A 24,547-nucleotide genomic window follows, 5' to 3' on the forward strand; every position below is an offset into this window, starting at 1 on the left:
GCTGAACAGGGTTTCTGTCATGTGCTTGTGATCTGCAGGTTTATCGCATTGTATCGCTGTTGTAGTTAATGTAGATCAGACAGACACACAGCAGCCATGTCGTTGGGGGGAAATGACGGCGTATCTGCCCATTCACTTATGATTGATTCATATCAGAAATAGAAATCTTGACCAGAGCCATACACACACATTCAGTTATACAGCATTAGGCTTTCCTGGTACTGGATTATTGAAAGGGAACAGAAGCCCTGTAAATACTGTAGTATTTCTGTAAATATATCTGAAAGGCAAAAACTGTGGAAAGTTCCAGTCCATCGATTCCATGCGCGGAAACAAACGATTGAAAAGTGTTTTAATTCAGCACAAAACATAACATTTACTTTAACAAAATACAACATATATTTTGAATCACTGTAGGTGATGGCATCATATAAGAGTGAAGGAAGGAAGACGCACAGGGTCATTATGCCTGCAATGGAAAAACACAATACCAACAAAAAAAAAAACCTCTGTATGTTATGAACACCATATATCTATGCTATAGCTCATGATTGTCGGTGGAAAAGCGAGATCAAATACAAATTCACAATAGCAAAACACACAAATGCAGAATTTGGTATCCTGTCAAGGCTTACACACCATGTGTACGATACGGATGTTTATGAGCAAACGTGTTTTTAGGGATGTTTTGAGTTAGTGCTACCAAATGTTTGCACATTACAAAAACAAAACATTGCATCGATGAAGATTTTTTTTGATGGTTAAAAACAACAGCAGAATGAAAATGGAAAAAACTGTAAAAATATTATTACATTAACTGTGCCAACTTCCAGATACAACACACCAGTAAATACTGCCTCCTCAGGCCATGGAGGGCCTCCTCCGAACAGTGATGAATGGAGATTGAATGAATGAACACATGTTGAACTGATGAATTTACAGCAGTGGTTCCCAAACCGTGGCGTGGGGGCCCTTTGGAGGGGGCGAATATGACCCAGGTGGAATGTGTAAAAGTGAAGAGCCTTATTTCACAGCACAGTATTTTACCTGCCCAACACAAGTGTAACTAACAACATCAATTGACCCCCATCATGAAATTTACAATATAAATAGTCCAATCGTAGCTTTTTGATTTTAACCCGTCAAAAAATGTTTTCATCTGCATTTCTTTGTTTGTCTGTTAGTAACTTGGTGGAAGGCTGTGGTGTGGGTCAGGGGACAACCCACTAAATCTTATCGCACATCCAGATCAAGTTGTGGAGGAAAATGTTGTCACTTCCTTTCACATTGCGAGTTTTTGCAACATGTTCCTTGATTTCTCTGAGAATAATTCACGGATCTTGAAATTCAAGCATGTTTAGGGGGGCTGAGGTCTACGATTGTGTGCAGTTTGTTGCAGATTCCTATTAAAATCCAGATCTAGTGAATTTAAATGTGGTTTAGTGTTGGGCCTTCGCAGAGGTATGCACATTACTGAGGGTTCGTCTAGTTCCACACGCTGAAGCTGTGTAAACGGTGCACTCGCAGTACTTGGTAGACAAAGAGTCTGGAAAACTAGACTTTTTTTCGTGACCTTTGTAAAAACCAAAAACCCAAGAGTCAGAAGAAAGGATTAATTAGCATGTCTATCTGCTCTTCTATGAACTAAACTAGTTGTAATCTAATTACTTCCAACCCTCCAAACGACTTGATGTGGTGTTACGGGTTTCAAAAACTCAATTTCAGCACTGGAACATTTACTTTATTGGAGCCAAGGTTTTATGATATGACAAACAGTGAAAAGGCTCTTGTTTTTTTTCATTTGAACACAAGAAACTCATGAGAAAGCAAAGAAAATATAGTTCATCTTAATATTGTTATTTCAATATATCTCTTCTTTTGTCGCCAGTATTGTTACCAGATGACAGAAATGCTTCTAATGTGCATGTTTGCTTGTGGTGGGGTAAAGGCCATAGGGTGCGTGACAGTAAAAGTCTGGGAACCACTGATTTACAGTAATCATGATCTTCATAACAGTAACATTGGTGCACTATCAGCAACGCATGAATACATGTTTCATTCTATTTAAAGACATGTTAAATCTTGTGTAAAGTGTTACATGTGAGCACCATCGTATCCTAGTAACTACAAGGATACAGAAAACAGACGCGGATTAAAAATATCAACACAATCCGTAAGGAGTGACAGTCGAGGCCGCTTTATCGCCGCGTTTCCCCTCAGCATCGGACATAAATTCCGCCCAGCTTGACAAATACTGTGAAAGACGGCATAACCAACACTGAGTCTGTCCAGATATAAGGACATATACTGTAGGAATGTCACCGTAAAGTTTAAACACAAGAGAGGGGCCGGAGCTGGAAGGAGAGATTTAAACAAACATCAGTCAAAACCCACTCAGGTTCCCCCACTGTAGAGTCCGAGCAGCGAGGGAGGCAAGTGAAACAGCTTAAATACTCTGAAAGAAACGTCATCTAAATTATACTCAAATGCATTTAAATCAGGGGGGGGGAAACATCCAGAGAATTCAGATGTTTGCTTTAAAATGAATAAACACAGCCCAGCCACAATATTAAAACAGGGCACTTGTTTAGATGGTGGTAAGAATCGTTGTATGAACCATCGGTTGTGCGATTTAGAAAATACTTTCACTTTTCATCCATCATTTCCCCCCGTTTTCTAACATTGTGGCCGATTCTGTGTATCCACCTTTTTTTAAGTCTTGCTTGGGATTCTTGCTGTCTGCTGATTGCCGAGTGGGGAGGTAGAGAAATGACTGAATGGCATGTTCGCTGACTTATGGTCGAGATCGCGTGTCGGGATGGCGTTCGCATCTGGCGTGTTGCTGTGGCTTCATGAGAGGTAGAGGATGCCTGCGCCTCACACAGGAAACTGCCCTGAGCCTGCTAATGCACTGGAGTGTGTGTGTGTGTGTGTGTGTGTGTTTCAATGTGTGTGTGTGTGTGTTTGATATGAGATAAAGCTTTTGCTTATGTGTGGGCAGTTATATGTGTGTAGACAAATATATGTCTTGTGTATGTGCGTGTCAAGAAATGGTTGAGGACGTTGTTATGCTTCTCCATAGGCTGAGGCCTTGTCCTTTAACAGGTCCAGACACACGTGACAGCTCCAGCTCCCTGTGGAGAGAGAAGGAGAGAGAGAGAGAGAGAGAGAGAGAGAGACTGAGATCCAATGTCTTTTCCATATATAGCCTCTGTTTGTAGCTTCTCTCAAATCTACAGCTCTTAAACGGTCGTGGTCCACCTATGTATAGTAAAACCTGTGAGAGCTGTTATACCTTCTGGAGGCTGGTTCATTGGAGGCTTCAGGCAGTACATGTGGTATCCTCTGTCGCAGTCATCGCAGAACAGCAGCTGGTCCTACACGGGCAGCACACAATCAAAAACCATAAATAATATATGAAATGTGCACAGGGGGCAGACAAATAAATATAAGTCCTACTGTTATTCTCTAACAAGGCACGAGGCAGCTAAAGGAGCTTCCAAGAGTCCTGTATCCTGTACACAGGGGTGTTGCAACAGGGTAGGTGAGGCAGGAAACTGCCTGGGGCCCCGAGCTGAATGGGGGTGGTGCCCCCCCCCGAGAACGATTGATTGAATTAGTCCACAGCAATGATGTTTTTTAGAGAAATATGAGAGCCCCCTTAAATTCTGTTATTGGCTATGTACAGGAGACTGCAATTACACAATGGTCAGAAACCCCCAACAGGCCCCCATGTCACTAAAGTCACAAAGGTCTAGTTCAATGTAGGACCCCCCCCCCCAGATCCCTTTTGCCCTCAAAGCCTCTTTAAACACCCGACCTGGACACTAGAACAGACCTGAAAAATATGTGTTTATTGGCATAGGACCAAACATTATCCAACTTTTTTTTGCAATGTCCTTTTGTCACTATCATTCAAATATGTTTTGATAGGTTTTTCCTGCCCTGTAAATCAGTCTTATGAATCTTGAACTTATGTGGCTTCTACGTTTAATATCATAAACGATAATACAGCTTTTACTCAAAAGAAAATACGTTACTGAGTCAGTCACCGAGTCCTGGAAATGGAATGAAACAGAAAAAACATTTCGCTTCAAGTATTAAAATATCAGCCTGGCACTAATTCAGTGTTGTATTGCCTGTGACAGGCTGAACGCTGGCTGTGGAAAGGTCACAGCATTAAAAGAAAAACACATCAAATTTAATCCAGATCACAGCAAATTCCAAAGGAAACCTAGTAATAACATCCCAACACTGGCATCCCATACAAAGCCTTTCCCCCTGCTGTACATACATCATTCTCTGAGGTTCCACAGAGGCTGCACGACTTGCACTCGATGCACTGCCACTGGTACGTCCTCACCGCCTGCATCATGTTGTCGGTGAACTGCAGGCACGTTGGGTGACCTACAAAAGGGACGGGGAGGGGGGGGGGGGGGCGACGAGAACAGTGATGAGGGAAGGAATGAAAGTGTTTACAAAGCAGAGTCAGTGGTGTTTTCTTATGTAACCGTTTATAGACGTGTGCCAGAAGTCCGACTTGATGGACACACATTTACATCATGCATAAAAAGCTTATTTATATAATCTGCAGCTGTATCTGTTGGCTTCAGGCTTTCAGGACTTTTTCCAGATTAATGAAAATGAATAAATACTCTTTCTACTATGCCAAGAGTTTGTCATTAGATTCTAAGGCTGTGATTAGTTTGGAATATCTTTGAAAGACAATCGTTTTGCTTGTATGTTATTGGAACGATATTTTTCCCTGGTTGAGATGAATAGGAGAGACCCAGAAAACATCATTTCTCCCTTCGTTCAGAAAACACAAAGTATTGTCAGCCGCAAGTGTCAACCCATAGTGTTGACAGTCCATAGAGATGGATGGCATTCAATATCAAAGTCAATCTTGCCACAAAAGACAAGTGATGATACTGTATGACTGGGAAAACAAACTTAAGCGGTTGTGTGTGTGTGTGTGTGTGTGTGTGTGTGTGTGTGTGTGTGGGGGGGGTGTGGGTGTGAGTGTTTTATCATCTTCCCTAAAAATGTAAACACATACATTTATATTTACATTTATATCCTCATCATTTATAGCTATTGTCAACACCTTTGATAGCCTCCCTGGAGCCTCGCGGTACCGTCAGCATCTTATGATCACTGGTATCTGCCCCGTCCCGGTATCAATGGGATATCAATGAGCCGTGAATGAGCCACAATCAGGGATGAGATGATTTAAATCGAGACTGGGAAAGCAGCCAGAAACGATGAACACTCCCCATCAGCCTCCGATGGGTGAATAAATGTGACCTTAGGAGAATTTAATGCAGAGCTGTTTAAGCGCTTCCTCAAATAGTCTCTAAAATCAAACTGGGGAATTAAAGCTGGGAAGTAATAGATTAATAGATGTGATCTTATTGGATAGCACTTAGCTGCAGGCAATTTGACAATAAGTATTTCCACTCACCATCGAAGTCCTTGAACAAGAGAGGAGCAATTGAGTGCCGAGTTGGCTCTTACCTCTCGGTAACCTGTCCTCTTTAGCCAATGGAGTGACTCAACAGTCCAGGTTCATCCCTCCCTTAGTGGCCAGTCATGTTATTTACTCCACCATGCCAGCTATCAACCTTTAAAGTCCAGAACTAATGAGGACGTAGCCAGTGGAGTTTAACCTATGATCTTGATAATCTGAGTCAAGTGTAAGAAGTTAACTTTTTTTAATGAAAAATGGAAAATGTCTTTTAAAAAAGCGGTAAAAAAGTAACTATATCCATGAGAGAAAAGGTTTTCAAGAAGCGTTGCGCTTTATGCATGAATGAAAGATTTTAGAATAATCCTGTGTCTTCAAGGTGAGCCACTGTAGTCCAGTCTGTGCCTTCTGCCCGTCAGCGTTCCCCCAAAGAAAAGGTTTAATCAGGAAAGGAATTTAATTTCGCCACGAGGTCCAACTAGTCAAGCTGTCCTGATATCAGCTGTCAGCCACAGCATCATCATCATCATCTTCTGATAACAAAATGTCTTCCAGCTCTGCTTCTTCAAAGCCACCAAAAGTGGAGGCCTCGCTGTCTGACGCCGTGCCGAACAATTCTTCGAGAGCACTCATCTTCCTCCCATCCTTCTTCGCTCCTCCTCTTCCAGCTACCATGAAAACATCAGTGTCAGAGCAACACAGACAAGGCCACACACTCTTACCGCAGCAAGAACAACATCGCACTCGCTGAAATGTGTACCCTGCTCTTGGTCGAGCTGATTGAAAAAAAAAAATGCTTCGCTGAGATATCCAGCAAGTGTGGCTTGGACTATAGTCTGAGAAAAAAAAAAAAACGGGGAAAGGAAACAAAAAAAAGCAGCCAACTGTGCCATATGGTGATGCATGAAAACTGAGCAACCAAAGAGTGAAGCTAGGCCGTCACAAAGGAGAGGACCTTGCTGATGGATGAGGTTGACATGGAGAAGCATGCACGATGGAAGCAAGCAGCGGAGACTAAGGATCGATGCTATTTTAAATGGAAAGTTTCAAAGAGCTCCATGAGTAGGCTCTCAACTGTCAGGGTCTAGAAGGCTCATTGATAACCCATTGAAAAGACACTGTAGCAACGCTAAAGGTCGAGCTAGACTGTGTAATAAAAGTATATTTATATAATGTGTATGCCAAAATATGCACATTTATTGATGCAGCAACTTAAACTGCATTGGATAAACACCTTTATGTCCATGCAGCAAAGATAAACATCGCAAGGAAGCGAAGAATACACATGAACAACAGATTGTGGGTAAAAGGAGGTAAAGAGAAAATAAAAATGAGATGTGCAGTAGACACAAATTAAAGAAAAGAAACCAAGTAAATAACTTTCCTATCCCCCCCCCCCCCTTAGGGAAAGGGGAGATAAAAAGATTGATGTCACTTTAATGTTTGCATGCTAAATATCGCGCTAAAGCCAGGTGAGGGTAAGCTTAGATTATTTTGGCCTTATCTTAACCTATCTAAAGACTGGAAACAGGGGGAAACCACTAGATGTCACTAAATTCTACACACTGAACCTTCAGGTAGAGAGATTTAGAGGTGATGTTGGGTGAGTTTGTTGCCTCTGGACACTGCCAGGCTAGCTGTCTCCCCATTTCCAGTCTTTATGCTGAGCTAAACTAAGCCAACTATCCCCAGCCATGGGAGTGGTATCAGTTTTTCCATCTAACTCTTGGCAATAAATCATATTTGTGTATTTTCCAACATACTGAACTATTATAATTAAGAGTGGTATCGTCACTCGTACGACATTCTTTTAAGTACACAAATTTGGTTGGCAGGAAAACAAAGTTATTACCTGTTGTCTAAATGCCGACTTTCAACAAAGAACCATGAGCTTGAATGGGAAAAGTTTAGGACTCACCTGAGCGTCCACAGTCAGAGCAGGACACCAGCTCCTCGGCCTGGCCCGTCTTTCTGTTGGAGTCCTGATCTCCCAGGCAGAAGTCGCAGTAGTCGTTGGGGATGATGGAACCGTCTGCGGCCTTCTGAGCTGTCAGCAAGAACAGACAAGGATATATTAGCTGTTGGAAGTTTTCCGACACCATGAAGACATTCTAGCGAGCGTGAACAGAAAGCCTCCGTGGCCCTGTGTAGCGTCTTACGTTTGTGGTTGTCTGCGCTCCGTGGAGGAGACGGGCTCATCTCTGTTTCTTTCTCCTCCTCGCCCTCCTCCTCTGCCAGGTGAGTGTGGGTGTAGTGGTAGCTCAGGCCGGGCCGGTTCTTGTAGCGCTTCCCACAGACTAAAGATAAGACATCACAGATCCATTAGAAAGGTGCAAAGCCTTGTGGGGAGCGAGTACAGTGGACTTCAGAGTCTGCTCAGAATCAGCTTTCCAACGCTGGCTGGTGTCGAACAAAAAGTCAGTGACTTCAACTCACTGTCAGTGCACACTAGAAAAAGTATACAATAGGATTGTGACTGCCCCAATGTGTCCACGCCAAGCTGCTATATAGTTTACCCCATTCAGGTATATTAACAGGGTAGAACTACTTTCCCCCTCAGCTGTAAACATATGACTTGACTTGTAGGAAAAAGTAACTGCATTGCTAACTAAATTTGTGCAGTTGCAACTTATCAAAAGATGGAATGTCACCAAGACAGAAAACATGGAGTATTAGAGTATTATTAGAGTATTTTATATAATATTACATTGAGTGATTTTGTGGATGTGAATGTCGACATTTATAGTTACCAACTGCTTGACAACGCGTGCCCCGGGTGTAAATAAGAAAGAAAAGTAAAAAGGACTTGTAGGTTTTGCAAAATTGGAAAGAAAACACCCAAACTGGTTCACGGCAGCATCGAACATTAAGGTAGAGATTTTAAAACTGGTGGAATAAAGTCGGATGTAATGAGCGTAGTGGACATAATGACGTGAGTCCATCAGGCCATTCTCTGTAACATTTAAACATGAATATGAATTTAATATTCTTTTAGCAAATCGTTTTAACACCATAATCAAAATAATGTATTCTGAATAAGGTCAATAGTTGGAATATTGGTGTCCGAGTAAACATGGTCAGTGTTAAACATATATCCACAGTAAGACAATCAAATGGCGGACATGAACAAAAGCTGGAGACCACCGGGATTTGTCAGATAAATACTTACTGTGTGTTACAACAAGTGACACAACAAGGTGTGCGAAAAATATCAGCTTTGACTATTTTAACAGTGACTTCTTTGGGTTAGTTTTGCTTGATGTTTCCACTGCTAATGTTACTGTCAGTTAACTTTACTCTGTTGTTACTGCACTATGGTACCATCACTATAATATAATTTATACAAAAAGAAAAGCAGAAGAAAGCACCTTGTTTGCTAAAAACAAAACTACACTGACTATATATCTATCTGAATATATAGTCTAACACTGCACTAGATTTGAGAATTTTTTGAGGATTCTTCACAGTGAGCACAGTAGAGCTGTAGCCATTGTAGAAGTTTCTCCTTATCCATCTGGTGCATTATTGTGGTGCTATGCAGCCATTTCTGGTTCAACTTGAGTTCGTGTGACCAAATATCACAAGGCTGCAAAGCTATTCATCTGTTTATTACTTAACATCTGTCTCCTCCTTCCCAATTTCATAGAAATTGTATTTTTTTCCAAAAGATAACGTTAAAAACACTTCTACAATGGCTACATATGTGGATCACATCACAGCTATAGGGTGAACTAAGAAGCATGCATCCCTCGGCGCGCAGTTAGCTCCTGCTGAAGCATCATTTGGTGCATGCCTTGCGATGAGCAAGCATTAAGGCACATGGAGAAGCGTTAGTGTCATGCAATGCTTGCATTGTAGGAGGGGATGCCTGTTCTAGCACAAAGCATTTAAAAAGCATTAGATATCTGTAAAGGGTTAGCATTCAGTAAGCCATTCCCACAGCAAATACCTATGAGCAAAAACGCCAATCATAAAGAGTTCATGGAGACCCCTAGAGAGACAAGATGGCGACAGGGTCAGATACCTTCTTCAGCCTTTTTTGAGTTATGCTTTTGTTTGTATCTATCTGGAACAGAGAAGACACAAAAGCAAACGATAAAGGAAAGACAGAACAAGACACAAAATGAGGACGAGATTCATTTGGTTGAGGCTCAGTCAGTGGGGCTGTCTCTGACTGCATCCCCATGGCAATCCATTCCCGGGGGGATTTATCCCAGTACGTAAGTGGCATGCTAGTCAGGTCTGGATTAACAGCAGACTCTTTCTTCATGCTGCAGAGGACTGCTCTTAGAAACAGAGGAGGAGAGGGGCTATCATTCGAAGGAGAGAGAAAATGACTTGTCTGATAGGTTTGCTGAACAATGTGGAGCAGGCATGTAGAGAAAGGTTTCCTGAAAATACACCATGAAGAAATTAGGTTAAGATAATAATTTGATAAGACCCAGGCCTACGGAGAGTTTCTCCACTACCTTGAGCATTAGGAGACACAGTGATTGTAGACTCACAAACGAGCTCATGACCTGATCACATGATGGCAAATGAAGGACAAAGGGGTCAAGTTCTCTTTTCTCTTACTGTCACAGACGTAAGGTTTGTCCTGGTCGTCGGTGTTGACGGGATCTGTTCTCCTGCGACTTGATCTGTTCTGAAATGAAACAACAGACATCTGATATTTAATCCTCCAACGTTTGAGCATTAAAACACACATTTAGGAGGTTTAGACGATGTAGCTTGCTGATGTTATTTAGCTGAAAGCAAATATCCACAAATACAGGCTACTTTCAACTGCGTTTTCGACTTTGCTACGGATACACCTGGCGTCCACAGTGTTCGAGCTGCTAAAACTGAGAAGTTTGGAAGAGCTGCTGGCCCTGTTTTAATTTGAAATCTCCGGGGCTGCGTTTTAGTCTGGGCGGGCAGAAACTGAGATGACGTAGACTCTCTACCGCTAGCTCATCGAATGTTTTTAGTCTCGACAGAGCCTTCACTGATTAGTCAGGCTCCTATCACACAACCCCTCCCGCATTAACCTCAGTTATCAGTGTAGAACGCCACATGATAATAAATTACAAGCGTTTCTATTTGCATGCGTAGGAGACAAGCTATGTGTGTTAATGAGATTATGTTATTGTTCTCTTTTATGCCACATACACATATAAAATGTGTCCTTTTGTCTCTGGAACTCACTTTGCCTCTGTTTCTGTTCTTTCTCTTTGGAGTGTCCAGTTCAAAGTCGTCCTCGTCATTGAAACCGTCCCCATTTTCGTCTGCATCCAGTACCCTCTGCGGGGAGCAAACGCACAGGACAGAGAGGGTTAGGCATGAACAGGTTAGAAAAGGAGGTGTAGAGTTCAACATGGAGGTATCAATGACTTTCCGACTGATGCTGAGGGAAGTGGGGACAGTCATGAACAACAGCAGCAAAGAAACTAAGGATCCAGTTCAACAGAAATTGTGCTTTGTGGTAAAAAGAGAAAACAATATTCGAGGACAGGGCGAAAATTAGGTAAATTTTGTGTTAACACAAACTGGCTAAATTACTGTTGACATAACACAACACTCATCAAGTCAAGGACCCATAGTGACATTATTCACTATCAAGCTATCAAGAAGTGGGTATTGGATCATCTCCTCAAATTGAACCATAACAAGATGAAACTCCTCATCAAAGGCCCTGAGAGCAGCAGATGTTACCTTAAAAACTATTTCTTGATATGAACTTTGAGTGGGAGAATAATGAAGTGCTAATACTGTTTCCTCCAACTAAGGAGCATTGTGAAAATCAAAAGTATACTATGCTTTTAAGATCTAGAATTTTTTTTAAATCTTTTTGTCTTTTCCGATCAGTGTGCATACACCATAGTAACCAGACTGTTAACTATTACACAACTTATGTCACACAATTGTGGGAAAATTGACACGAACCCTGGTTATCCATAGAATACAAAATTCATTTTAGAATTATTTGAATGACTTACTGTCATACCTACTCTACTTTAGTACTGGTCTCCTAATATCTAGACTTAAAACCAGGAGTGACTTTGGCCTTTACAGTTACTTACTAACTGTCTTCAGCTACTAAAACAAAACACAAAGCACAACTTAGCGATGTCTGATACACAAAAAAACATCCAATAAAATACCTGTATTTCCAGCAACGTCTCCTCTTCCTTACAGATGCTGTTCTTTTTCTCCAGCAGGCTGTCCCCCCTGAGGAGGGCCTCCAAGGCTGTGGCCTCCCCCGGGGGCACCTCCCGCTTTGGGGCAAGCTCAGCTTCTGAGGAGGACGAGAAAAAAAGGAATTTGATTTGGTAGGTGTGTGGGTGCAATATAGCGCATGTGCATTCAGATATACCTCTCGTATTTAGTGGCATTTATTTTTCTAGTTTGCAGAGCATATACAACAGCTTGTTAAATATCACATATATATATATATATATACACATTGCATCTACAGAACACTTGAGTAACCAGCTTTATGTAGAATCACATGATGAGGACATTTAAAGTTATCCTAACTGGAGAGCACTTTGAAATGGCTGAGGTTTGGGTCAACAAGATGCCAATTTAGCGTAGGTGGAAGGCCAGAGCAAGACAAAGGTATGAGCATCAATGTGGACAGAGAGTAACTGTTCTTTCTGTTTTGGGTAATAAAGTTTAATAACAGTGACAAGGCGGCCTGCCAGAGAAATAGGTGCACCTGGTGCTTAGTAATAAAGGAAGGAATATAATGAAGCAAAATTAAAAAAACATTGCTCGTAAGCCTGAATGATATCTCACTCTCTCCTACAATCTGCTTTATCTTTCTTTCTCTCCCTCTTTTCATTTCCTCAGAGATGAACTTCCTGCAGCAACGGCTCTCTGTCCTCGTCTTTGAACTCTAATACCCGGATAAATACAGAATGAAAGCAGGGATGTGACAAGAAGGGTGGGGAGCGGATGAGCCGCGGCTGTAAGACACTCTTATTGAATACAGAGCTGCTGTACCGCTTTGTCTCCTCTGCTCCCTCCTCTCCGCACCACACACTGCATGCCTCCTCCTTCACCTCTGCTCTCAACTGACACCCTCCCTCCTCCTCCCTCCTCTTTTACACTAAAGCCCTCTTTCCTTTGCTTTCCTCTCCCCGGTTTTCTTTGCCCTCCTCCTACCCATCCTTATTCCCCTTTAAACCCCCCCCCTCACCTCTCCTTTGACTCTGTGGGGCAAAATGGGGAGAGCATAAGTGGAGCTGAATGTTCTGCTCTGCAAGTAATAAGCAAAAAAAACAAAACATCTTCCACTCCACACACACACACACACAATGTATCTGAATTTCCATTTCCTCTTGATCTAAATGTCGGTCGACTGGCACCGTCCTCGCCAACGTCACAAAAATGTGTGTAGACAGTTTCCCTCTGTGTCGTCTACCCTCATGCATTTGCTTGCACCCTTTTGAACCTCTGATTGCAATGAATGACGAGTGGAGAGCAAAATGGCTGCTGAGGTGCAGCCCCTGACTTGGGCTGTGTGACATGCAAAAGAAAAAAAACAGAGGATCTACAAAAACAAGGAGTTGAGTTTTGGTTTCAAACTCTTTCGAAGTTACCTCACGACAGAGCCTCTGTGTATCTTCACGGACACACACTGACACACACACTGACGGACCTCTCTGCCCAGGAAGCATTAAATAAACATAAAGCATTTCCAAAAAGCCCGAGAGAGGAGCACTCACATTCTTCTGCCGTGTTATGATAGATATCTGGGCCAAACTGCAGAATTGGATCTCAGAAAAACAAAACTGTAGACTTCTACATTTAAGGCTTTCCAGTATATACAGTGTCTCTAGGTTTCTCTCTCTCTCTCTCTCTCTCTCTCTCTCTCTCTCTCTCTCTCTCTCTCTCTCTCTCTCTCTTTATGTGCTTTGGTTGCTGGTTGGGTGCAGCTCTGGAGAGTTTCTTCTCCTTTCTTGTTTCCTGAAAATGACTCTGTCCTCTGCTTAAAGCTGTGGAGTATTATATTGCGTCTGGGAGACGGCGGGGGGGTTGGGGTGGTGGGGGACAATGGTGTGGCAAAGCAGAAACAAAGACCTGCCTATATGTCCCCCCATATCAGGTTCCTGGGGGATTCCTTAGCTAAAATCCCCTGTTACACACACGTATGCATGCATGTATGCACAAACACGACACACAGACACACACACTTCAACCTCATAAGACTCACTTACATTCTAATGGCGCATGGATAAATGATTATAGAGGCCCAGTTAGGGTGCTTCTGTGCTATAGCGGAGAGCCAGAGTCATGTGTGGGGGTGTTTGTGTGCTTATGCATGTGCACTTCTGTGTACGTGTGTGTGTGTGTGTGTGTGTGTGTGTGTGTGTGTGTGTGTGTGTGTGTGTGTGTGTGTGTGTGTGTGTGTGTGTGTGCATGTGTGCGTGTCTGTTGCCAGAGAACAGTGAGAGGAGGCATTGATTCAGGGGAGAGAATGAACCTAGAGACCTGGCGAGAGAGACGGGCTAACCAGAGCCAGATGGTCAGATAGTGAGCATAAATGCCACTCACCCTAAAGCTCTGTGCAGCTGTACACCAGCACTGAGGGCACGGACGCAACATATACATGTGCATTTTAGTGGACATAGCGTGAATGCAAAAACGAGAGGGCGCACCGTATTTCATGGTCAGCACTGCTGAGGCCATGGCTTTTCACTGTGTATGCATGTCAATGTGCTGCTGGGCTGTGTGTGTGTGTGTGTGTGTGTGTGTGTGTGTGTTGTTTGTCTTACCTAGTCGAAGCTCACACAGGCGGAGCTGGGGATCCAGAGGAGGGTGGAGTCGCCTCTTCTTTCTCCAGCATCGAGCAGGGTAGGTATACATCTGTCCCGCTGCTTGGCCTTGATGCACACACACACACACACACACACACACACACACACACACACACACACACACACACACACACACACACACACACACACACACACACACACACACACACACACACACACACACACACACACACACACACACACACACACACACAGGAAGATTTTTAACTACTATTGGCAAGCCCGTTTTAACAAAACCTGCACTGAAACTCAATACACACAAAAACATACGCACACAAAAACTATCTCTGTTTTCTTGACACTTTATACGTCCAGATTTCTGGCTAAAACTCAGTCTGATGGTTCACATATTAAGAAAAGACCAACTTTTATGGTCAGATGCCAGAAACACAGTGTACATTTTGTGAACTATCACACATATAGAATCATTGTAGAAATGTCACAACTCCAATTAACCATTGTAATAATTGCCACAATTGAAGCAAACCAGGCTTCCTCTATTTTAATTGAATAGTTTGGCGCCTGACCTTGTGTCCAATCATAATCTACCATTAGCTTGAAAAAAATCAGTTTTTTTTAATGAGTGCACGAGCAAAGAAACAAAGCCAAGGATAAGCAAGGGAGGCATAAAGCCATAATACATGCATATAATGTTAGGTCTGCCACAAAGTATAGGGTGTGGCCTGAAGGGCTTTGCATATGAGATGGAGAGCAGGCTATTTGTGTCCGGCTCTCAGTGAAGAGCGGATTCATTCCCTTCGGCCGTACAGGCGACCCAGATGTGAAGAAATGGAATGCTGACTGCGTGTCTCAGGATAAGTCATCACGTAGGTATAGTCATAAATCATCAAATGCACAAGAGGGGTTGATTTGCTTTTTTTGTAATTCAAGGAGGTCAATAATCTGTCTTCTATTGCTTATTCGCTTTCTGTCTGAGAGTAACATTAGAGGATTGATACCACACTCATGTCAGGTGATTTACATAGGTTAGGATCAGAGAACCAGAAGGTTGGGGGTTCAATCTCTGGTTACTCCAGTTTGCATTCCAAAGTGTCCTTGGGCAATATGGGCATGTGTATGAATGGTGTGTAATAGAAAAAGCGCTGTATATAAAACTCTTGTGTCTAAATGAATCTCATTATGTCTTAATTTGTGAATAATAACCTGAAACTTTGTTTTCATTACCTTAGAATGAGTTATTTATATCTAAGGCAACATCAAAAGTGGGTCCTCTTCCACAGAGTCCACCTTGTCGCAAGGCCATGTTTCTACGGTGGCCCAGAACAGACAAACCAAACACTGGCTCGAGAGTGTGCATTTCACTTTTTCATGTTTTCACCTCTAGATGCCACTGAATCTGACACACTGAACCTTTAATAAAAGTAGGAGTAACTCATTTTAGCCCTTGCTGTGTTTCTCACCTGGCTGGCGGTGGCGCTTTTCCATCCAGATGTAGCAGTTGTTCTGTGCAACGCCCGTTTGCGAGTCCAGGAAGGGCATGCGCACACTGCGCTCGGCACAGAGTCGGGCATTGTAGCTGCGACAGTGTTCAATGGCCTCCTTATAGAACTGGTCACCCAGCCTGAGCACAGATAAACAAGAAGCAGGTTAACTATGAGGTAGACAGACTCTCAGACAGAAGATAATCCTTTAATGTAACATGTCAGGCTAATTATCGTTTACTACAACAGCTCCCCCATTCATTCAACATCTGAAGTAAAGTGAAATTAATTTCTTTGTGGAATTCAAGTTACCCACTAAAGTATATGTCCTAATGATCCGAGCTATAAGCTGCAAGCAACTTCCATTTCTGCTTTCTGTGTCATGACGTCATATCAGCTAAATGTTGGCATTTTCTTTTGGATATTTAATAACAATAACACCTGACTGATGAGTGGTTATGGTCTGTGAAACACACACGAGTGAGGCTGTTCAACCCTGGTTAAGTTTAGCTTTATAAAACACACCCTGACTTCTCTCCGCAATTTGACTCAGTTTGAGGTGTAAAGTCTGGATTTAGTGCAAACATCTGAGCTGACAAGGAACATCTGTACAGGTGGGGGCACGATAACGACAATGGTGAAAGTAGAAGAAATGCTTTAAATTTCAAATCCTGTCAAACTGATAGATGAGGCAGATCGCTGGATCGAAGTCCACACAACCGACAGGCGACACATTGCTATGACCAGGATGTGATCCATTAATAACCTCCTCAGTCCAGGCGAGATTTCTGCAGCTAAGATAATCAGAGACAGACAGAATGAACCAGGATTCATTCCTGGTATGTGGTTTCCACACATTGTCTTTGTTTAAGCTAAGATAAGGCAGGGGGGTTGAAAAGGTTAAATAAAAAAGGGAGAAAGGCTCTTGGATCTCTTGCTCTTGGGGATATTCTCTCTGTTGATGTGCACACACGTCCATCAGCCGGCCCAACATCCTGTCTCCACGACTGTGAGCAGAGATGGGTGCTCTGTGGATTCTCTGCACAGATATGTAAAGAATGCCAAGCTGGACAAAGACCAGCATTCTGGTCACACTGAATCTCACAAAGATGTGCAGTGTTTGGGAGCGGAGGGATAGCGGAGAGCTTGGAGGAAAAGGATGGGGGGAAGGGAGAAGGGTGAGAGGGCAGAGTGAACCAGGTGTTGCATGCAAAAGATGAAGGAGAGAGGGTGACATTGCAGGTATTTTACTTGCAAAAAATGTGAATACAAAGAGGGAAAATGGAAACTTTGGACGCATGCAGCACGGATCAAGGTCTGCTTCACGCTTGTTAAATGTGAATTGCACCTTAGGTTTGGCTGCTGCTACATCTAGACGGGGATCAGAGATGAATGGGAGATTTGTTGCTGGATGTATAGGCGATGAGAAGTGCTGGAGGAAAGGGGAATAGCACGTGGCTGTATGATTTAATAGGACTGTTCATCTACCTTGCATGGCATATTATTGGGTGAGGTGTTAAGTTTGTTATTTATGGTTTTGGGCTGACATCGGAGAGAGCCAGGTTAGTTGTTTCCCTGTCCCTAGTCTTTAAACTAAGCTAAACCAACTGTCTCCTGGCCCTAGCATCATACTGCACATGCAGTGGTATCTACAAATCTTCTCAACTTACTGTTAACAAAAAGCATGATTCCAGAAAACAACTGCTTTGGGTATAAATCTACTTTTTGAGCGGATCAGCAGATAAATCAGGATTAGAAGAGAAATGTGGACGATGGACATCAGAAATCATCCAAATCACTGATGTATTTTTTCTGACAATTCATTGCAGTAGTGATAAATTGCATTTGCAAAGGTGGAAAGTAAAACTTCTGTTGGCTCTGTGTGCCACAGTGTATGTATAATGTCTGGGCTCAAACACGTGGCTGTTGCATACTCAGTTTTCTTTTTGTCAGGAGACTCTACAGAAATGAGAAGTGCAGCTGGTGTTATTGGTGCTACATCTTTTTAAAGTATGACAAACCGGCTGTCACCGTGATTTAGTCATATCCAAATCTCCAGAAGAGACTGCCTGTCACATAACTTACATTCCCAGAGGTAAAGTGTTATTCCTGCTGTCACTCTTTGTTCCCTGAACTGAAGCATGTGTGCCTGTGTGTGTGTGTGTGTGTGTGTGAGGACCTACAAGCATCTCTGTCTTCATCCGTCTTTCCCTATTTTCCTCCCTGTGTCATCCCATACTGCCTGTATGTTTCTGTCCCATTTCCAGCTACAAAGCGCCTGTATAACATCCTCCGGCAGCTTCATAAACTCTTACATAAGCAAATGTTCGCGTCTGCTTGTTTGCCTGCTGCGAATTTGTCTTTGTGGTATGTTCGTGTGTTTGGGTCAGAGACTAAAGACACACTGCATGTGTGTGCATATGTGTGAGCGTGTAAGACCATCTGTCTATGAGTTACATGTCGGCCCTTGGACATCCCACCCTAAACCCCTGACCCCATCCCACTCTGAACTCGACTCATCCATTAGACAGTGTGCTGTGCTCCTGTTTGTACCCATTAGTCCACTGTATGGCTGTTTGTAGTGATTTTGCTTATGTAAGTCGAGTTTTGCATGTCGGTGAACGCATTCCTCCTGGTCAACAGCTTCCTGGATACTGATGGAATCTGCAGTTGCAATGAGTTCATGTGTGTGTGTGTGTGTGTGTGTGTGTGTGTGTGTGTGTGTGTGTGTGTGTGTGTGTGTGTGTGTGTGTGTGTGTTGATTGTTTCAACTGCTCACATACTAACAAAGAGAAAGGCTTTGTGGTTGATGGTCACTCTTATCTAAACAACTATGGGCCATTTCATCACTTAATGCTAATGGTTCACAGGTCAATGTTTCCAGGTAAAAGGGAGAGGAGAGGAAAGGAGAACAAAGCTCTTTCTGCATTTCAGTTCAGCCTTCTGTTTTCTATTTAGACATCAGGAGCTACCACCTGACACTTTTATCTAAAGTGACTCACAACTGAGGGACAACACTGAGCTTCAGTACAGCAGGAGACCTTGAAGTAATAAGTGCTAACTCTGTTCAATGAGAAAAAGTATGAGGGAACAGGTGAGGAAGTGCTCCACGAAGTACTGGCTAAGGTGTTAGGTGACGAGGAGCTCTCAGTAGAGATGAGTCTTCAAGAGGTTGTTGTGATTGCCTTGTGTACAAAGATGGCAGTACTGGACGACACGCCTTGGAGGAAACGGAGTGGCCCTGAAGGAGTACAATGCTGTATGATTGAGTTCATGTAGGTCGGTGCAGACCCAGACATCGATCTGTGTTGAATTTGATTCTTGGAAGCCTTTGGTAGCCGGTGGAGTTTGATGAGCAGCGGAGTGACATGTGCCCTTTTTGGCTGACTGAAGACCAGACGTGCCGCCGCATTCTGTAACATTTGTATGGGATTCACTGTGTATGAAGGTAAGCCCACCACAAGGGCATTGCAGTAGTTGAGATAAGAGGCCTGTTGCAAAGGTTTCTCGTGGCCTTGGTTGAGATGAGGGATGAAGGGGCGATTTTGACATTGATGTCATGCAGGAGGAATTGCTTGGTTGGGATGACAGAGTTCAGTCTTAGAGAGGCTTGGTTGGAGGTGGCGTTCCCTCATCCATGTGGATTAGAGACGAGCCTGTGAGGTCATCTGGCGAGGAATGACAGGAATAGTTGTTGTGTCATCTGTATAGGAGTGATTCGAGAAGCTATGCTGGTGGATAACTGGGCATTTAGATCGGATTTAAAATAAGAATGGGCCCATATTGTAGAGAAACGATAGCAGGATGTTGTGGTTCACTATGTCAAAGAATCCTGATCCGATTCTGGTCCGGGAAGATAAGGGCGGACGACTAAGCCGCAGCTCTGGCGGTTTTTTAGAGCTCCTGTTCCAGGTAACAAAGACGTTTCAGTAGAGGGGCCACTTGGAGCCTGACTGATTTGGATCAAGGAGGGGCGTTCCATGAGAGGAATCCTGAGTCCGAGAGAAGCCCCCCCTATCAGTAGCCTTAGATAAGAATGGATTCCCAACTTGAGGTAGAGGTATGAAGCTTAATTTGCACTGAACTTCAGGTGAACCAGTGTGGTCACAAACTTCCAAAGACTCAGTTTAGTAGCAAAGAAGAGCTTATCAACATTATGAATAGTCAAACACACACGTTTGCCTGTCAGCTGTGATTCCTCTCTCATCTGCCACATATCTCTGTCACTGTTTTACCACAGGTTCTGTTACTACTGACTAAATACAATAATTAATCACATTAAGAACTTTTTAGAAGTATTATAAATCAGTCATACTTCTCTCCACATTCATGTTCATCTCTTTACACTCCTACTTCAACAAGTTTCGAAAAGTTGAATGGGATACCTCTTAGTTTCCTTTCACGCTTGATTATTTGATTTGTCAGTTGACGGATTGAGCTCTATAACATTATAATGGGCATATATTATAACTGTATGGCATTTTAGACGATTCAGTTAATTGAGAAAATAATGAGCAAGCCTGCTTCACTTTCAATTTTATTTAGAAAAGAAAACGCATCACCATTTTGCCCCAAAGCAGGAGATGTTTTGTCAGTTATGCAATCCTCGCCACAGTTTCTCATATCACACCTTTGTCAATCACTTTAATGAGCTCTCTGCTTTGAAACAACATCTCAGTTGATGGCTGTGATTATAGCATCCGCAAGACAATCATAAGCCCTTAGGAGGCTGTAAAATAAATTAATAAAAATATAAAGAGGAAGGTTTGACAGAATAATACAATTGGAAAAATTGTCTCTTCAAGTTTTAATACTACATGAAAAACTTTTATGTTTCCGAACATAAAGTTGAAATACTAACGTCAGCCTCGGGTAATGTTGGATTTCCCTTCAACTGACACACATTACTTTTCACAGACACACCTTTTCCTGTCAGGAAAATTTTAAAAACACAACTAATAGTGTCGGGGAATGGTGCTGTTTTTATATCACAAAATGCATGGGCACAAGATAATGAGAGTAGTTAAAGTCTGGTCAGTCAGTTTGGACCAGGAATAAGTAAGGGGCCCCAAAGGAAGTGCAGGGTTGGGCAACGGCATATGGGCACTGATAGGCGTCTTTGTGACATTTAGTAGGCAAAGCAGTGGGTGAAGCAGAGAAGAGGGAGACACGGGGAGGAGGGGTCCGATGTATCCTGGGGCACACGTGTTCCCTTTCAAACCCTGTCACACTCATTTTCTCTCCGACTCACGGATGTGTGTAGGCCTGTGCACGAGCCCTTGTCCGTGTGCAAACAGACACACAAAGCGAATAAAAGGGAAAGGTGCAGGGCGCAGTCAGAGCAGGGGGGGGGGGGGGGGGGGGGGGGTAGAGCGAGCAGCTGAAGAGGAAAGGGTGGTGCAGAAGGGGAAACCCTGATTCAGATGCTGCTGTTGTGTTACTGTAGGGGGTGAGGGGAGGGGTGGGAGCCGAGGGCTGAACGAAAACTCAACATTCAACTTAGCATGGGGTAACTGGAGGAAATATGTGTCTCCAACGCACCAGATTACTTATTTATACTGGAACAACATGCAGTCACACCTCACATCTACACACATACAAAAAAACATAGGGAGAGACATGTGGCTGCCTTCTTTTAAAAAAAAAAGAAAAACCATGTTCCTGGACATTTAATTCCCTGTGCCTGGAAACCATTCCCCAACATTCCCATTCCCTCAGATAGACAAAGGCCAGGGTTCTGCCCCTGTGCTGAGGGTGTAGTATAAATGTATGCAGTAAATTCAGCCAGGCAGACCCCCACACCCCCCACACACACGCACACACACATACGCCCCACACACCCCAACCTCCATCACTCACTCACGCTCCCTCTCACGCACACTGGGGGAGGGGCGCGCCTTTGCACAAGCGGCCATGCATGTAACAAATATACACAATAAAAACACACAATCCCAAACACACTGACCCTCCTCCCTTGTCCGTGTAACCCCGATGATTTCAATCCTTTTGCAAACACGGTCAAACCATTTTCCACCTGAGGTCTTTGGTTCACTGTAAATCCAAAGTTAATGAGGAGAGAAATAGCTTAAAGGACATATAATAATATGCACATAAATACTCCCCTGCATATGAATTACGCAGCTCATTTGAATACTTCTCATGTCAGCCCTTCATTTAGTCCCATCACACACGGCCTCTTATCACAAAGACGTCTTTGTAAAAAATTTTTTAAAAAAAGGAAAAAAAAGAACCAGAGCTTTAAATGAATCAAGTAAATATGTGAGTTTAAATCTGATTGAATGAGTCGAGGAAGCCAGACGTGTTTACAGCCAGCTGCTGATGGTTGCTATTCATCTTTTCGGAGCTGAGTTCTGCACGGCAGGAGAGGAGGGCCGGATCACTACCATGTCCTTATTGAGTGCACATGATTTACCGGCCACATCCTGAGGACCGATGACAAGCACGCCCCATTGTTTCAACCAGACAGTGAACTCACACAACTGCTCGGTCTGGAAAGTGGACGGCAACATCATTTCCCACTGCATGTTACTTGATATTACCTCGTACACTCCCACACTCTTGCGATTAGGACAAGCGCTGATGCGAGTCTGTCTGTTTTGGTGGGTGAAGTCACTGTTTTCCCCTTTTGTGTGTGTGTGTGTGTGCAGATATTGGATGGGAAGGAAGGGAAAGTCCTGCAATAGCCTATATGAAGGGCAGATGGGGGGGGGCTCCCTCCCTCCCTCCCTCCACCTCTCCCTCTGACCCTGCATCAGAGTGTCTTTCTTTACCTCTCTGTCAACAGATGGACCCAGGAGAATACTGGGTCCATCAGTAATCTATAATCTGCTCTACATGCACAACTGCAGACAAAAACAAAGACAAACATATACACCTACAGACTGTCTCTGCAGCAGCCTAATCCGGTTTGATGGAATACAGGAGATTACAGGATGTTTTTGTCTGATTTGTTTTCGCTGCAAACAATGAGCTGTACAGTATTTCCAGGATGGAAAACGTGTATAATTGCACATCAATATGAAACTGCCTTGGGTGAAAGCAGATAGATGGTGTTACAGTCATTGACACCACTTCACATTTTCGAAAATACAACTAAATAATTTAGCAAATAATATGTCTGGTCAAATCATGCTCTGTTTAAAACATGAATATTAACACACCCACCAAACAGATCAGGCAAAGAGACCAACACGCATTAGGTCATAGAAACTGAGCTGAAAGTTAAGAATAAATCTCTTCTATTACTTTTATAGTGCATGGATAATTTATAATGTAACAAGGCAATTTGTTCATATTCACGTTAAAAAGGCCGGTGGAAAAAAATGATTCTGACCCCTTGTAAATGGTAAATGGTTTGTATTTATATAGAGCTTTTCTAGTCTTGATGACCACTCAAAGAGCTTTACAGTACAGTTTTGCCATTCATCCATTCACGCACACACACACATACAGTGCATCTATTAGCAGCACTTGTAAACGTTACATCTTTCAGTCTGGTTTATTTAACTGGTTTGAATGTGTTATTGAAGCCAACATATACTTAACAATTCATTTAAACCTTAGAAAAAAAAATCAACATAAAAAATGTGTAGCCTACAACATACTTAAAATCTTGCTCTTGATTTAGATACATGTATTTTGTGCAACCCCTTGACATCATGACATCGACATAACGTTTTTTCCAGAGCACATAATGCATGCAGCTCTGAGGTAGATGCTCCTAGTAAATCCAAACGTGTGCATTCATTTACACTACCAACTGAAGGGGGACTGCAGACCCCTTACATCACTGGTACACGCAGGTCTTCCATACACTTATGAAAGGAGGTCAGTGCTGCATGATAATAATCTGCTCTATGCTTTGTGTGCGTCCGTCTGACAGCACGAGCCGCGCGCTGCGCCACCGTCCTCCTCTCGTCGTGCGCATTGTGACGCTAATTGCGTGAAATTGTTTTATTCAAATTCGCACGTCTCGCGCGGACAAAGAGCCCCGCGTGCAAACTTTTGCGTTCGTGCAGCAGAATCGTGCACGATGGCAACTTTCTGTCTGAGTGGAACCACGTCCGCGAGAGTGAATGGAGATGTTTACGCGCGGGCTGGAGCCGAGTGCATGCTTTTTTTTTTTTACCCGACACAGTAAACAAGTACTTGCACACAACACACACTAACACACGCATACGCGCACGCAAAGGCTGTCCAGAGCAAGAGTGTTGATTTTCTGATACTAACGTGCACCCGATTTAACCCTATACTCCTCTTACGCGCATGCAGTCAAACTGTGCAGCCATTGCATGAAATATTTCCAAAGAATTACTTACGATTTTAGAGGATTATGAATGACAGTCGCCATTTTCCTGCAGGACTGTAACGTAATATTCCAAATCTCGGTATAGTTTGGGACCCTTGCGGAAAAAAAAGAAAAAACACCAGAGCCAATACGGTCCTGGGCAATGTGCTCCCCCACCAATACAACACCAGCATCAAGACGTGGGGCGTGGCTTAACAGAAATCTGTCAAAACCAATGTCCCCCGTCTTTAGATTCTAATGATTTCACCAAATAAACTTGATTTAGCTGTGATCTATTTAAATAGCATCAATATCACACACTGCGAGCAGCTTCATGGAGTTATTTTGGTAGCTTTTGTTGTATTGTGTGGGATTTGACGGCTGTTTGGACAATAATCAACCACTTTGTGTTACAGCCATTAATTCTAATTCTTCTTAAATCATTTCAAGTGTTCGAAATAAAATGTACAGAATCCAGAGAAAACGGATTTTCTATCATAGTATT

General features: G+C 43.0%; 1 protein-coding gene across 5 annotated transcripts; it reads right to left on the reverse strand.

The window, feature by feature from the left end:
* Positions 1-334: 334 nt before the first annotated feature.
* Positions 335-24,368, reverse strand: dpf3 (D4, zinc and double PHD fingers, family 3). Of its 5 annotated transcripts, XM_034579423.1 has the most exons (13): positions 24,074-24,368; positions 15,714-15,874; positions 14,230-14,337; positions 11,611-11,744; positions 10,655-10,750; positions 10,043-10,112; positions 9,492-9,533; positions 7,627-7,764; positions 7,386-7,514; positions 4,295-4,407; positions 3,296-3,377; positions 1,221-3,134; positions 335-1,187 (listed from the first exon to the last, which is right to left on the reverse strand). In XM_034579423.1, the coding sequence occupies exons 1-12, from the start codon at positions 24,103-24,105 to the stop codon at positions 3,067-3,069; spliced, it is 1,173 nt and encodes a 390-aa protein (XP_034435314.1). In that variant the 5' UTR covers positions 24,106-24,368; the 3' UTR covers positions 335-1,187; positions 1,221-3,066. The 5 variants fall into 5 exon arrangements, with proteins under 5 accessions (XP_034435314.1, XP_034435315.1, XP_034435317.1 ...); XM_034579424.1 differs by lacking the exon at positions 9,492-9,533; XM_034579426.1 differs by lacking the exons at positions 335-1,187; positions 1,221-3,134; positions 3,296-3,377; positions 4,295-4,407 and adding exons at positions 5,360-5,822; positions 5,856-6,135.
* Positions 24,369-24,547: the final 179 nt, after the last annotated feature.

This window comes from Hippoglossus hippoglossus, chromosome 24 (genome assembly GCF_009819705.1).
Source record: "Hippoglossus hippoglossus isolate fHipHip1 chromosome 24, fHipHip1.pri, whole genome shotgun sequence".
Lineage (NCBI taxonomy): Eukaryota > Metazoa > Chordata > Actinopteri > Pleuronectiformes > Pleuronectidae > Hippoglossus > Hippoglossus hippoglossus.